The sequence below is a fragment of the Zingiber officinale genome, chromosome 1B (genome assembly GCF_018446385.1).
Source record: "Zingiber officinale cultivar Zhangliang chromosome 1B, Zo_v1.1, whole genome shotgun sequence".
NCBI classification, from domain to species: Eukaryota; Viridiplantae; Streptophyta; class Magnoliopsida; order Zingiberales; family Zingiberaceae; genus Zingiber; species Zingiber officinale.
The window spans coordinates 102,690,751-102,707,714 of record NC_055986.1 but is presented as its reverse complement, the minus strand read 5'-3'; the positions used below and the strand labels follow the sequence as shown (position 1 = coordinate 102,707,714).

At 34.0% G+C, this 16,964-nt stretch overlaps 1 protein-coding gene across 2 annotated transcripts in view; it reads left to right on the top strand.

The window, feature by feature from the left end:
- Nucleotides 1-16,964, top strand: part of LOC121970545 (beta-galactosidase 8-like) — a 62,676-nt gene that overhangs the window by 42,722 nt on the left and 2,990 nt on the right. For both annotated transcript variants that reach the window (XM_042521328.1, XM_042521337.1), the window contains 4 exons: nt 2,524-2,574; nt 4,182-4,311; nt 7,906-8,051; nt 8,156-8,221. In XM_042521328.1, the coding sequence (XP_042377262.1) occupies nt 2,524-2,574; nt 4,182-4,311; nt 7,906-8,051; nt 8,156-8,221 (393 nt within the window). The remainder of the gene's footprint in view (nt 1-2,523; nt 2,575-4,181; nt 4,312-7,905; nt 8,052-8,155; nt 8,222-16,964) is intronic.

Genomic DNA, 16,964 nt, shown 5'->3' with positions numbered 1-16,964 from the left:
AATCCTAATGTTATAACTTATAAAATGAACAATTAACTCTCTCATGAAAAGGAGAAACCAAATGGCCTGATGGACATTCAATAGCAAAAGAACAAGAATTTCCTTTGTGCAGCCAAGTAGCTGCAAAAATTAGCCAGGAAGCTGTGAGAATTTAGCCTTGTCTCTGTTTTGATATTATATTTCTTATTTCTTTGCACTTTCTTGTCTTCACATATTTCTCACTTTCACCGAGTAGAAACAATTAGTTCTTACACCATGTTTTTTTTTTTTTTAAAAAAAAACTAGGTATACTTTAAATCTTCTTCCTCTCTTAATTTCACTCTCAATTTGATCCTCTTTCAATTGGAAAGAAATCAATCTCTCTCTTCTCTTCTCTCAAAACATATGCAATGGGAGATGTGAACAGGCGCTTGGAAAATCCAAGGAAAAAGTTGTGAAGTGGACTTCCCATTACATGAAATATATGAATGTCTCACTTTGTTTCTGCAAATTGGCATGAGATTGTTGGGTCTTGTTAATGAAAACAGAAGTGGAGACATGAATATTGAAAGGAGCACTTTGGCTATACCACTATATCTATATTTTCATGGTATTATTATCAATTGGTGTTGATAATGGTTCTCTCTTCACAACAGACATGTTTCTGTTACTTAAATAAGTTTATGATTTGGCTAAAGAACTTTGCCAGAGTTGGGAAAAAAAGAGTAGTGTGATATTTTGTGAGTTATACACCATGCACAGAATCCAAATTTTATTGACAATAGGAAGAATTCATCAAGTAGCATTTTGTATGAGTATTTCTAGATAATAACTGTCGATCATTTAATAAGATATATATATATATATATATTAAGAAAGTCATCAGTCATCTAATGATTGCTTTGTAATTTAGCTGACCTTTATGTGGTATTGTTGAGAAGTTACCACATACTGTTAACGTACATAAACAAATATGAAAAGATGGTCCATAGTTTGAGAATCAATTTCCAAGTGGGAGGTTGCTAGTGGAACCTAATTAATGCATCATGCAGTACTTTGAGGGTCCAGTCTGTTAGTAGGTTTATGATTTTTTTGAATTGACTCTAGTTTTTCAAAACCAGTGCTTTTCGAGCTTGGTTCTGGATGAATTAATAATGTCTCAATTTTGGCATTCAATCTGGGCCTAGGTGATCAAATCTTTATGATTTTGTTATGAATGTAAACCTTAGACTCCTTGTGCTATAACACAGCATTAACTATATCATAGTAAAAGTCAAATCACGATGATATGATGTCAGCATAACAAAAAAATTGTCTTCATGTGATCATGGATATTGAAAAACTTGCTAAAACATGTAAAAAGTTTCTCTCATATTTCTTATTTTGTGTTTTGTCCTCTTTTCATCCTTTGTTTTCATTTCGAAACATTTCTTGCTTGCACAGATTGCAAATATAGTTGTGTTTGTAAACCTTGATTTGAGAAGGCATGCATTCCCGAAATTGGCATATAAATGGTACCATGATCCTAACAATGTCTTATCTACGATCAAGTTGACAATGTGACTCAGCTTGACCCTACTGTCTTCTACTCATCTTAACTTTATTCAATTAAATCCTTCTTGATGTGAACCGACTAAATCTCCTTTGACTCCACTCAGTTCAATCGAAATCATGAAGACAACATTGAATACGTATTTCATGCTAGCTTAGGGAGGGATCATAACTCTATATGAACTATTCTATAACATGGTCTATGATAAGAGGTTTATGGTAGACCAGCCTGTGCTTCTGAGCTTGTGAGACTCGATTCAGGTGCTCTACATAATTGTCTTTAATGACCAATGTTTCGGTGTTGTTTAAGTCTTTGATTGGAATGATACTATTTCAGCATTGTGTTGATGTTTTGATACATGGTGCTAGTAATGGATTGGAGTTGAAGGAGCAATTATGTAGGGTGAGCATGGTTTTAAATCTTGTACCATGCTAGGCGAAACAGTCGAAACATAGTAAATTATCAAAATTTGATACCACTTAGCACAGATAATGCCTTCTTTCTTTGTTCATCTCCTTTTTCAATCTTCCAATTTGTCACCCACCATGCATGGATCGTCGACACGATACTAGAACAATATCTTTCTATTCAAAGACAGAAAAAACAAGTATGACTCAGGATTTTGAACCTTAGTGCCGAGTGGTATTGAGTTCCGGTGATTTACCGGAACGATATGTTTCGACTGTTTCAGATATGGTATGAGATTTCAAACTATGTTAGTGACATTTGCTGAATCATTGCTTTTCTGTGCATGCTGGAAGTGCTGTACAATACTCTTATCATTTCAGATATATTTTGGCTTAATCTTTGGAGTTCATACTTGTATGGTAATTAGAGTCTAGATTCACAGAGCACTCGATATTCATGAAGTGGTCACGCCAAACAAAAAGGAATTGCCACTTACATTAGTTGCCTTTGTTTAACATCTTGCAAGAGTTTGTTTAAAATTGTGTTATTAATTATTTTAACTTTGAATTTGATCTTAAATGCAGGTGGAAAACTTGGGTCGTCTAAATTATGGTCAATACATCTCTGATAAGAAGGTAATTCAATAAATAAAACACAGACAATTTTGTTAAATATTGAACTTGCAAATTTTCTAGTTGTGTAATATGTGCATCTAAGTGCTGAAGATAGGCCTAAGAATCATTGCTTCACATATCAACCTATGTGTTAGATGCTATTCTCTTAGGCTGCCCTGAATTGAGCCGTTGTTATAAAAGCAAATCTTGTTTTTGTTTGCATATTATTAGACTGTATATGCTCCTAGTTCTTTGAGCCTCACAGATCATATTAGACACTAGATATGCCAGTTGATGTTCTCGATTACATTATTTGTTTTTATTGGCTTTTTTCAATAATCATGCACAGTCCGTCAAACTCTAGAGAACTTGGCTCCACTAGCCAATAGACTAAATATTAGAGTAGAAGAGGATTGGCATCTAATCAAGTCACAAGGAGCAACCATCAAAGGGAAGGAGAATATGGTGACTAGTGGGCCTATTACCTGGACAAAGCAACACACTTTTTCATGCTTCCTGTTATGGTTACTTACTGTCTTCTACCTCATCACAAAAAATAGATACAGGAAGGAAATGAAACAAACATGGTTCTTGCCCTCCTTTCAAGGGATTTGGGAAATGGGTTTTAGATTAATTTATCATTCTATGAGCAATATATGTAGCTGGCTCCAATTAGTGTGGACTGACATAACTTGATGATGATGAACTATTATCTTTAACATTGTTATAAATGTTATCACTATACTGATAAAAATTAATCGAGAATTCATACCAGTTGGAAGGTAAGGATTTGAATCAAGATAACATGCGTGATTGTTATTTAGTTTCATTTATCTAACCTGACTACCAAAAGATATTTTAGTTATTGGGTGGTGCTCAATCTTAATATTTAATCACCTGGTCATGCCCAATTGTTCTTCAAAATTTATACAACTTGAATATTTGAGTATCAATTCACAAATCCTTCAAAGAATTTATCCATCAGTTTGAAGGTAAAAATGTGATTCATGGGCCATGGCAACATCTGTAATTACTATTTGGTTTCCCTTATCCATACTAGCTAGAAGAAGAAATTTCGGTAATGGGATCCTGCTGAATCTTATTACAGATTTAATCACCTTGTCATGTATAATTGTTGCTTTGGAATTTGCTAAAACCTGAATTCTTTGGGTAATCTTTTAATTGTTTGAGTTAGATTATTTGGAATCTCTTGATTCATCTGCAATATTCTTCTACTGTAATCTAAATAAACTAGCATCACTTATCAATGTTGTTCCATGACACGGTTAGAATTCTCTTCTGTTTTGTTTCCATTGAGGTACTGAGAATGCATTCATTTATTTTTGGCATCCTTTGGTCAAATAGATTATCACTTTTCCCAATGGTCCCATATTTTCTTAATTTGGATATCAATATATTGTTGCAATGACTAAGGAAATGTTTTCACAAAAAAATTTCCTTCTTCAAATACCTTTTCGTTCTTTTGTAGTTGGTAATTGAAATGCTAATCTTTGAGATTGTGAACTGCTGCAGTGTATGGAGTATTGTTTTTTTCAAAGTTAAGTTTTGTTGTTTCATTGGGTCCAAATTCTTGAACGGAGATTTTAATTGACATCCTTTTGAATCAGGGAATACTGTCTAATGTTTTCATAGATGGCACTGCCCTTCATGGATGGCAGATGTTTCCAATTCCACTAGATAGATTTAGCAATTTTACGACTGTCAACCCGATCAAGCAAATTTCTGATTTGATGACAGGTAATATGTTTCTCTTGAGAAGATTAAACTATCATCAATACAAATTGTCGGTCAAAGGTTATTTAGCTATATCTAACCCACACAAATTCTTATTTGAACATTTCTATTACTTGCTTTTAATTATAGAAATACCATTTGTTGATATTGAGATATCAATATTTACTAATATCATATGGCACTAATCCCCTGACACAAGTAACCATTGTTTAAAATTTTGAGCCATGTTGTAGTTTTGGTTTTGCAATCGGAATAATACGGTTTCAGTCTTATATCGTGTCATGCCGATACAATTTCAATAACTTTTTAAATATAAAATATATTAATTAAAAAATATTTTTATCAATATTTGATTGTTATAGATGTTTACTAATGTGTTATATTTGAGATGTTGAATGTTGAGTTTAGGTTTTGATATTGTCTCGTTAAATGTTTGATACTTATTGAGTAAAGTCGATTTAGGGTTAATTGAAATCCATCAAGTAGACATCCCATGGTCAAGTAGGTTTAAACTAGGTTTAATTTGAATTTATTTTGATGAATTTAAAATTAAATCAAATTTATATAAAGAATAACTTATTTCATTAGGAGTAGTATTTTTATAAAGTTAGAAATTATATATATATATATATATAATCATAATAATCTGTCTCCTATATCCTTATATATATTTTTTCTCTCTATGCTTATTTGTGGACATGGAAAAAGATAATCATCCTTAATGATTTGTTTTCTACTTGTGAAGAGATGAAGGTGAGAACATAATTAACCATTCTTAAAGGTTAAAGTGATATTTTTTTCTCTTTATTTACCTTTGTGGACTGATGGAGGGGGAAAAAATTATTGAATAAAGGAGGGAAAAATTAACAAGGAGGAAAAAAAATTAATGAATGAACAAGGGAAAAAAAATTAAGAAGGGAAAACAAATAACAAGGGAAAGGAATTACCCTTTAAAAAATAAAATTTTTTAAAAAGGAAACAACAATAAAAAAACCACGAAGTTGTAGTAGCCACCACGTTTGTGGAGGCGGCCTCGCTAGGTTGTGGTGTTGATGTCGGTCGGCGGGCGGGACGGTGAATTTAACCTGTGCCCACCGACATCGATCGGTACTTAATTCATGCAAGTATCTATTTGCTTTTAGCAGAAGGGGAGCCTTGGCGCAATGGTAAAGTTGTTGCCATGTGACCAAAAGGTCACGGGTTCAAATCCTGGAAACAGCCTCTTGCAAAAAGCAGGGTAAGGCTGCATACAATGGATCCTTCCCCGGGACCCTGCATGACGGGAGCTTCGTGCATCGGGTTGCCCTTATCTATTTGCTTTTAGCAACTTTAACACTTCACCTCAAACAATCATTTATATCCAACTTGTTAAATCTACTTAAAATTAAAAAAAATTCATAACTGAGGAGTTAACTATGATGAAAAAAATGAATATTCAATAATTATTTGTAGGTGCTAATTCCTTCAACTTTAGATCAATGTGTCGATAGAGAGAGGATGGTTTGAGACTCATGTTTACTTGCTAGTGGGGGAGGGGAGGAGAGGAGAGGAGAGGGTGGAGAGAGAGAGTAGTGGCTAGGTGGAGAACCACTAGGTGGAGAACTTGTTATGTTTACCTATAGTATGTCATTCTTGTCTTCTCCGAGCCCAACATTACTTATTTTTATATTTATCGTTGCATCTGTTGCATCTTAGTGCTGTCCATGTCATAGCATTTTTTGACCTTTGCCATTGGACTTGCTATCATGTCCGCTCCGCTTTGCCTTCTTTCTCTCACGCCCAGGGTTGCGTTCTTTTGTTTTGCTCATCAATCCTCATGGCTCATCAATTGTGATGTCCGTTGCTAGTTGCGCTTGCTGCATTCGCTGTTGTGCCCAATGAGCTCCCTATCATGTCTATCGTTGTCGTTGTTGCGCTTGCACTCTCAACTTAGACATTATAACTTCCCTCGCCTCTAAGTTACATGTTTGTCATTCGCCATTTGTTATAGATTAAAAGTATAGTTTTTAGAATGTCGAGGAAGGGATTCTGTGGTCCACCTTGTTTAGGGTGGATGCCATTTTTAGGAAAAGCCACTTCATGGAGAGGGATTAGAACCTCATCTCTATTAGATTTTCGTGCAAATAAGTTGAGTAGAGTTTATGGAATCAGATGTCGAGTGGCGGCGCAATGGCCTCGTGGAGGCCTCTACGAGGTCACAAGGCTGCCTCGATGTTGGCCATGAGGTTGATTGGTAGTGCCGATTTTTTTTTTTCTATCATTTTTTTCTTTCCTTTCTTTTTGTTCCCCCTTTTTTTTTTTTATTTTTTTTCACTTAATTCCTTTCCCTCCTCTTCCTCTTCCTCTTCCCGATAATTTTTTCCCCCTTTTGTGAACATAGACTAAAGTACCTCTTTAAAGATGTAGGAGACGGATTGTTAAGAAAAATAGAAAAAAAATATATTTTATATTTTAAAAAGTACCGAAATCTTCTTAGTACGATATGATACTGTATTGAAATTGTATTATTCCGGTCATAAATTAAACTAAAAATTTTAAACCTTGGTAGAGTCCTTGAAATCAAAGCTCTTCTTTGCTACCCTATGGAATAAACGACATCAATCATGGCATTTGTTTGCATATCTTGAAATATTTTTTGAGTTGAATAAAAGTTTTCATAGAAATTAGTAGTTTTTATAAAAGTGCTATTAGATAATAAGTTTATAAGAAATTGTAGAACATAATGAACCTTGTCCAAGAATAATAAAGAAATATGTAAAGAAGCTTGTCCTTTACTAGGGATATGAATCATTAGTAATGGAGACGATGGTATTAGAGAAGGATGAATACTGACAAATAACCCCCTTTTTCTGTGGTATAAGACAACAAAATCAACCGCAGTAGTACCAGTGGTGAAAGTATGGTAGTGAATAAGAATATTGATTATAATTAGATTAAAACTCACATTTAGTTGTGCTTCTCCATATACGGCAACAATTTGCAAATAACAGCCTTGTCATTGTCAAACTGTGTTGGTAATTGGTATTTGGAGTTGGATGATATTAGCAAATAAAAATGTGAGCTAAGGTAAATCCATTTTTTCTAACAAAAGTTTTACAACAATGAAATTTTTATCAATTGATATTATATGCTTAATATGTACACTATTATAAACTTCTTGACAACTTCAGAAAGCAAGAAATTTCAAATAATGAAAATTTTCTAGAAGGTATCTAAAACCTAGAAAAGGAAAAAAATCTGTAAGAAATGGCAAGGGGTGATGAGATTTGATATTTCCTTTGTCTGCAAGCTTGTTCCTGATTTAAAAAATAAAATAGAATTCATTTAGTATTATTTGCTTCTCATAATCTATTATTCTAAGTGAACTTTATGTTCCTTGATTATTCATCAAGGAAATCCAGAGTCATGACAATTCTGAGAATATAAACACTTTTCTATCATGTACCTAACGTAGCTGTTATACTATTGCAACATTAAGTGTGTTTATTCCTGGCTACTATTTATTTCTCTTGAAACATTTTGCTTTTCTCATTTGGGATTATTGTTATTTTAACTGCATAGGCTAGCTGATAGTGAGATGTTTATTTTGCTGCACAGAGAACATTTCCACTGGACCTGGAATTTATGAAGGCCATGTCACCATCAATTCAGCAAAACAAATCAAAGATACATTTATTTCTTTCCGTGGTTGGAACAAGGGAATTGCTTTTGTGAATGACTTTAATATTGGAAGATTCTGGCCTGTATGATGCTGAGCCTGAGACTGCTCACTCCTTTGTTCTTTTTCTGAAATAATATATTATAATTTCTTTCTCATACAACATTCAATTTGACAATATAAATGCAGTCACTTGGACCGCAATGCACCCTTTATGTTCCTGCACCATTACTTCGAGAAGGAGAAAATATTGTGGTACGTGCTCCACTTCTATTCACAATTGGATTTATTATATGCGCTTGCACCAATTTTTGTACCAAAATGAACAATTCCGCAATTGCCTCAAGCTTCTAAAATACATAAACGTTCAAGTAAAAGTATTTGTAAACTTATAACCATAGCTGGAATGTGCAGTATTGGATTAGACTGCATGGGCACATAACCTGTGCTTGCCAACAAGCCATGCCAAGTATGAGTTCATGTTGGGTTGGGTATGGATCGGAGTAAACACAACCCACTTGCCTCCTCTATTTAAGAATGAGTGCAGAGAAAGATGGGATGAGGAGGTAGGGAGACCAATTACTACTTTAAATTCATCTCTCCTTCACATGGACGTAAAGTTGTTAGGATCAAGATCCTCCCTAGGAGCCTAAAGAAGTTTATAGATTTGGATCATAAGATTGAATCATTGGATAACCCTACAATTTAATTTTAATATTTTAGAACTACTTTTTTCATTCATAATTATTTTAGATTTGTTAACTTTTAGCAACGAGTATTATAGTAAATATTTTCCCCCATTCTAATATAATGAAGCTTATATAAAATTATTCATATTGTAAATTGATGAAATATATAACAATTCATAGTGTTCCATCTTTCTTTTCCTAGCAAGTAGTAAATTTTGGCTAATTACAAGATGGATAAATAATGATAACAATTGAAAAAAAATTGTGTTAAAATGAATCTTATACAATTAATTCTTTCTCAAATGATACAACTGTTTCGTGAATAGCATAGAAGCTTCACATTTACTTTTCATAGGGTGAATCATACCAAGCTAGAGGATAGCGAATTATGCTTTCTTTAGTCCTAGTTTACTATTACTTTATTTAAGAGGGCATTCTTATGTTGCAGTAGAAGGTAGTCCTGACCAAGGGCCATACATATTGTTGGTTATACTAAGTAATGAAAGCAGAGTTGATTTCAATCATTTTAATGGCCTAAAGCTTCTTACTAATTTAGCTGTTAACTTCTAGATTGTATTTGGTATGCAAGAATGGAATAAAATGAAATCAGAATGAGATTCTAAATGAAATGGAATAGAACTTAAATTAGAATGACCTATTCCTTTCTTTATTTAGCTATAATATAATGATATAACTAATGGAATTTATTTTTGACATTTTTATTCATTTAATTTTCAATCAATTTTACTGACTCATCTTATTGATTTTGGAGTGACAAATCTATCTCATTAGTTCAAGACACTTAATTTGGTCGATCTACACAATTCAATTTGGTTGGTTTAGTCAACACCTGTAGCACATTGGATTCACATACTCTATTTTACCTTTATTAGTTCGATTGATTTGACTAGCCTATCCACCTAGCTTGTCAATGTTTAACCAAGACAAATGGTCCACTAAGCCTGACTAGCCTGATTATCTGCTTGGTCTGCCTGCCGGGTCCAATTAATCACATGGCTAGTTTTTTATCCACTAGAGCTAAGCTTGACCAACCCGAATGACTTGTTGTTGGTTGCTACTCGGAAAATCTAGAGGTTCCACTGTACAAAAATTTTGTACAAAGGTCTGAACCTTTTCCTAGCTACCATGTGTTCTTTTAAATTAAATTTTGGATCGCCTGCGGAACTTAACACGTTTGATCCAAAACTTAATCTATTCGTTCTTTTAGGTTTTGACTTGGGTCTCCTGCGGAACATAACACGTTCGACCCAAATCACCTTAAGTTATTAATTTCATTAAATATTAATTTCCATAATTGGTTCCCAGTACTGACGTGGCGAGGCACATGACCTTCTTGGATATGGGAGCAACCACCACCGACTAGACAAAACCTTTTATGGAAAGCTAATATTTAATTTCCTAAAATAACTTTAGGTTAACCGAAAAGAACAATCAAATCACAAGGGAAAGAAAAACAAAAGAATACTATATCGAAAACAAATTCGAAACTCTAGAATCGTATGCCTCTTGTATTTAGTATTATTTCCAAAAATAACTAGTATGATGCGGAAACAAAAATTACTAGTTATACTTTTTAGAAAGACCTCTTGATCTTCTACCGTATTCCTCTTCTAACCTCGGACGTTGTGTGGGCAACGATCTTCCGAGATGAGAACCACCAAGCACCTTCTTCTTCCTTACAAGTTTCGGCCATCAAAACTTCTCCTAGGATGAAGAGGTTCGCCACCACCACCACGCTCCAAGGGATGCTAGAAAAGAGGCTTTTTCTCCTTCTTCTCCTTCTTAGATCCGCCACCAAAGCTATCTCCACCACGAGAAGGTTTCGCCACACAAAGGAGAGGAGAGGAAAGAAAGGGCCACACCCAAGGAGAAAAGAGAGGAAAAATAGAATAGAGTCGTTAGCCTCAAGCCTCCTCTACCCCTCTTTTATAATCCTTGGTCTTGGCAAATAAGGAAAATTTAATAAAAACTTCCTTAATTCTTTTGCCATTGAAAAGGAAAATTTATTTAATTAAAATAATTTTCTCTTTTCAAATTATAATGGCCGGCCACTCTTCTCCCCAAAACAAGGAGAGTTTTAATTAAAACAAAAATTAAAACTTCCTAATTTGTTTCTAGAAATTTATAAAAATTTCTCCAATAATTTTAATCCCTTCATGATTGGTTAATAAAAAGAAATTTTATAAATTAAAATCTTTCTTTTAAACATGTGGATAATTTCCAAAAAGGAAAGTTATCTCTAAAAATTAAAATCTCCTTTCAATCTACAAATAAGGAAAGATATTAAATCTTAATCTTTTGTAGAAACTAATAAAAGAGAGTTTTTAATTTTTAAACTTTCTTTTAAATCATGAATATAATTAAAAGGAAAGTTTTTACCAAAATTAAAATCAACCTTTTAATCTACAAATAAGGAAAGAGATTTTAACTCTTCTCTTAATCTTTTGTAGAATCTTATAAAAGGAAGGATTTAAATTTTTAAACTCTATTTTAAATTATATTATCCACATAAGAAAAATTTTAAAATTAAAATTCATTTTTATTTTAATAGGGACGACCACATGAATTCACCCATGAACATATCCATGGCCGGCCCTAGCTTGGTCTCCAAGCTAGCTTGGCCTATAGATGGGTAAGAAGGTGGGTATAGTGGGTATAAGACTTATAATTAAGAGACTACGATAGGGACCGAGAGGAGGAATTGGTTTGGTCTCCGATAAAATTAAGCATCCGTGCTCGCCTTAACACACAACTTAATTTTATCAATAATAATTCATTCCACTGAAGAACTATTATTGAACTATCGCACCAATCCCAAATTACATTTGGGCTCCTTCTTATCACGAGTGTGTTAGTCTCCCGTGTTTAAGATATCGAATGCCCACTAATTAAGTGAGTTATCGACAACTCATTTAATTAATATCTTAGTCCAAGAATAAGTACCACTCAACCTTATCATCACGTCGGACTAGGTCCACCTGCGGGGTTTAACACAATCCTTATGAGCTCCTCTCGAGGACATTATCAACCTAGTATCTCTAGGACACGCTTCCTTCTATAATCAACAACACACACTATAAGTGATACCATTTCCCAACTTATCTGCTTATCGATTCATCGAACTAAATCTCACCCATCGATAAATTAAAGAAATAAATATCAAATATACGTGCTTGTTATTATATTAGATTAAGAGCACACACTTCCATAATAACCTAGGTCTTGTTCTTTTAAAATCAGATAAAAGAAACGACCTCAAACGGTCCTACTCAATACACTCTAAGTGTACTAGTGTAATTATACAACAAGATAAACCGATACCTAATTACACTACGACCTTCTAATGGTTTGTCTTTCCATTTGGTCGTGAGCATCGCTTATAATTTATAAGGATCGATAACACGATCTTACGTGACACCACACACCACGTTATCTACAATATAAATTAATCGAACAACTACATTTATCACAAATGCAGACATTTGACCAATGTGATTCTTATTTCTAGATAAATGTTTTATACCAAAAGCTAGGCTTTTAGTATACATTCTAACAATCTCCCACTTATACTAAAAGACTAAGCTGCCATATTTGCTGCCATACATCTGATTCCCATGCCTTTCAAAAAGCTCTTGCCTTAAGGACCTTAGGTTATCATCTGATGCAATCTAGGCGGCAACAACTTCTCCTCGTTATACAATTTCTCGTATTGGGTGGTACTTACGTTCTTATAGACTTATGGTTTCTTCGAGTTTGCTACTGCACCAATATTATTACAATAAATTGTAATTATCTTTGGACAAACCAGAAATCATATCTAAGTCTATCTTGAGGTTATTGAGTCATTCAGCTTTTATGGCTACCTTAGAGGCTTGCCATATACTCAGCTTCTATGGTGGAGTCCAGAAAAACACCTATGCTTATCACTCTTCCATAGTTATGACTTTTCCTCCTAAAGTAAACACAAAACCCCGAGGTCGACTTATTATTGTCTCTATCCGATTGGAAGTCAAAATCCATGCAACCCACAAGGACTAAATTAACTGCCTTGTAAGCTAGCATATAATCTCTAGTGCCTCTAAGGTACTACAATATATGCTTTACTGTAGTCCACTATCCTTGTCCAGGGTTTCTTTGATATCTGCTAACTATGCTCTTGGCAAAACAGATTTCTGATCTCGTGCATAACATACATTAGGCTTCCAACAGCCGTAACATAAAGAACTGCCTTTATTTCCTTTATCTCCTTTGATGTCTACAGAGACATATCTTTAGATAAAGTTACTCCATCCTGAAAAGGTAAGAAACCTTTCTTGGAGTTTTGTATGCTTAAAACGAGTAAGGATTTTTCCAATATATGAAGCTTGGGATAAGTAAAATATTCTTTTCTTGCGATCCCTTATTACTTTGATCTCAAGAATATATACATTCTCCCAAGTCCTTTATATCGAATTGTTTGGACAACCATACCCTTACTTCTGATAACATTTTGATATTGTTTCCAACTACCAAAAATGTTATCTACGTATAGTACAAGAAATACCACCACGCTTCCATCACACCTTTTGTATACACAAGACTTATCCAATTACTAAATGAATCCAAAGGTCTGGATTACTTTGATAAACTGGATGTTCCAAGACCTTGAAGCTTTACGTCAAGATCGATTGAGCTTGCACACAAGATGCTCTTAGCCCTTTGCAATGAACCCTTCTGGTTGCTTTATATGGATGCTTTCTTCAAGACTTCCATTAAGGAATGCTGTCTTGACATCCACTTACCAAATAGATAAAAGAATCCGGATAGACTTAAGCATGGCTACCAGTGAAAAAATTTCCTTTTTCATCTAGCCTTGCTTTGAAAGTTTCTACCTTCCTGTCTATCCCTCTTTTCCTATTATAGACCTTTTTATACCCAAAGGTTTTTACACCATTTGGTGGTTCTACAAGCTTCCAGATTTTATTAGAATGCATATATTCTAATTATGTTATTCATTACTCTTTGCCAAGATATTGCATCTTTATCTTGGAGTGCTTCGTCATATGTCCGGAGATCAGGTGCATGTTCTCCAGGGATCGAGTCCAAAAACTCTCCCAAAACATGAATCTTTTTAGGTTGCCTAACAACCCTCTCACTACGATAAGACACTTTCTGCAATTGTGTATCATTTGTGATACGTGTTGCAGTTTCCTTGTGGTATCTCATCTTGTACAATTGGTACTAGATTAGACATGTCTTTTATTATTTCCTTAAGAACAAATTTTCTTATGGGCACGTGATTTATTACATAGTCCTTTTCTAAAAATCGATCATTGATGCTAATAATGACCTTCTGATTTTTAAGACTATTAACCTACTTTTGTTTTTCTAGGATAACTTACAAACAAGTGAACTCCTATCCAACTTATCATTGTCTCTCTATAACATATGTGCTGGATTTCCTGAATCCGAATATGCTTCAAAATAGGTTTTCACCTATTCAGCAATTCTATATGAATAGAGAGTTCTAACTTGGAAGGTACTATGTTCACTTTCGTTTTCAGAGTATATCCTTAAAATGAATTTGGTAAAATAACTCATCATCAATCTACTTATTTCCATAAGAGTCCTATACCTTCTTTCTACTACACCATTCTGTAGAGGTGTACCAGGTGTAGTTAGTTTGGATTTAATCCCTACTTCTGATAAGTGACTCCTAAATTCTCCCAAGAGGTACTTGCCACTATGATCTCACCATAGTGTCTTTTTACTTTGTCGTTTCTCCACATCAGCCTAGTACTCTTTGAACTAATCAAAGTACTTAGTCTTGTGGTACATTAAGTAAATTTATCCGTATCTCAAATAATTGTCTATAGATGAGATATTTGAAAATACCTTTTGTCTGGATAGTCATAGGATCACACAAATCAGAATGAACCAATTCCTATATATCTTTGGCTCCATACCCCATAGACTTAAAAGCTCCTTGGTTATTTTCCTTCCAAGTAAGACTCGCAGGTTGAAAAGATTTCCACTACTAATGAACCCAAAAGTTCATCAGCTACCAATGAATCCTACTTAAGTTAATATAACCTAGCTTTAGATGTCAAAGATATAATTGATTCATTTTCGAAGGTTGCTTTCTCTTAAGTTAGAAGATGTGTTATTAATTTCCATTTGTTGCATCGTGGGAGTTATTGGATTATAAATTGTCAACCAACATACCAGAATAGATAACTTGCCTATTTTTCTTGATAACAACTTTGTTATCAAAATAGACACAATATCTATTCTATAATAGTTTAGAAACTGAAATCAGGTTCTTTCTAAACTTAGTATGTAAAGACAATTCCTAATAATCCAAATTTTATTCCTATTAGAGAATAAACCTCTCCCACTGCAACAGCTGCTTCTTTTGCAGTAGTGCCCATGTGGACGGTGTTTTTTATTTTCATTTAGTTGTCGGGTTTCCTGGAACCCTGCAATGAATTGCAGACATGATCAGTGGCTCCCATATCTACACACCAGGTACCGGTAGATAACTCCACTAAACATGTATCAACTAATAAATAAAATACACATATATTGTTCTTAGTTCTAAGAGGACAGTCTACCTTAATGTCCAAATCCTATTTCCAATCAATTATAATTGGGACCACTAAGTCTATCCTAAAGTATATCAGCTAGGGATTAACCATCATCCTAAGAATCACAAAAATATTTGGTTAAGACCAACTCCTTAAAAATCCCCATGAATTTTGTATGTCACGTTAGTGTGAACGTATACAAATTTAAAGAGGAAATTTTATCATTTAATTTTATTATCTCGTCAACCTTACTTTATGACGAATAAAATTAATAGTTGGTCTATCTTTAATCAAATATTTGGTCAAGACTCTAAATTTAAAATAATATTGATTCCTCTAACAATACTATTTAAATTTACCAACACCTCAAAACACCGTGAATTTTGCATGCCACGTTAGTGTGGACGTATACAAAATCAACTTTTGTAAGAGGAGGGTTTTACCCATTAACTATCTTGTCAACGTAACTTTATGACAAATAAAATTATCTCAAACACCGTTAATTTTGTATGCCACGTTAGTGTGGACGTATACAAAATCAATCATTCATAAGAGGGTTTTAACCCTTTAATTTTATTATCTTGTAAACCTAGTTTTACGACAAATTAATAGTTGGTTTCATTCGGTCACACAAATAATAGCAGTGACGATGGGGAGGATATTATTAGATGTGTCTAAGTGTATATCATTACTGACACTAAGTCCATTAATAAGATTATGCCCTTCCGTTGGAGAAGATCACACGCCTAATTAACTTCCTATAGTCATCCAAAATGGAAGTCTGATTCTAGTGATTTGCAAACAAGCTCATCCGCTATGGAGGAAGGCACTCGAGCCAACGCCAAGCTTGTTTGCATCACTTACAAACCAATAATGGAGACCACGGGATTTACTTAAAAATCCTCTCCCACTTAGTTATTTATAAACGAGGAATTTTTAACTACGCTAGCCTACTAAACTTGTAAACTAACATGCACACACAAGACAATATAAAAGCAATAAATAGAAAATCTAATTTTCAACTATTATGGCTTTTATCTCTAGTCTCCTCAGGTTGTCATCCCAAGTCACGCCATATTCGCCACCGCCATCGGGTTCACTGCCGCCTCCATCTTGCCTCCTAGTTCCACGTGCCTCGGTCCTTAGAAAGTTCCACGCTTTGCAAGATTCGATCCATGACATAAATAGAATTTTACATTTTGATTCTATATTCCATAAAAGGAATGTACATATATCTAGATCAAAAATAAAATCCTAATAAAACTAACTACTGTATTTTAATACAATCATGCACACACATATAAATGCCCTCGACATGTCCAAGGGTCCAATCACACACATAATAATTAAAAGCCATAATAGTTGGATCCTGCATCCACAAAGTTAACACATCCTACTATTAACCCGCCTAAATTATGTATACGTGCATAATTAACCTAATACCAAATACACGAGGCAAAACCCTAGCTCGATACCAATTGTTGGTGCTACTCTGAAAACCTAGAGGTTCCACTGCATAAAAATTTTGTACAAAGGTCCGAACCTTTCCTAGTTACCACGTGTTCTTTTAAATTAAATTTTGGATCGCTCGGAACTTAACACGCTTGATCCAAAACTTAATCTATTCGTTCTTTTAGGTTTTGACTTGGTCTCTGCGGAACTTAACACGTTCGACCAAATCACCTTAAGTTATTAATTCCATTAAATATTAATTTCCATAAT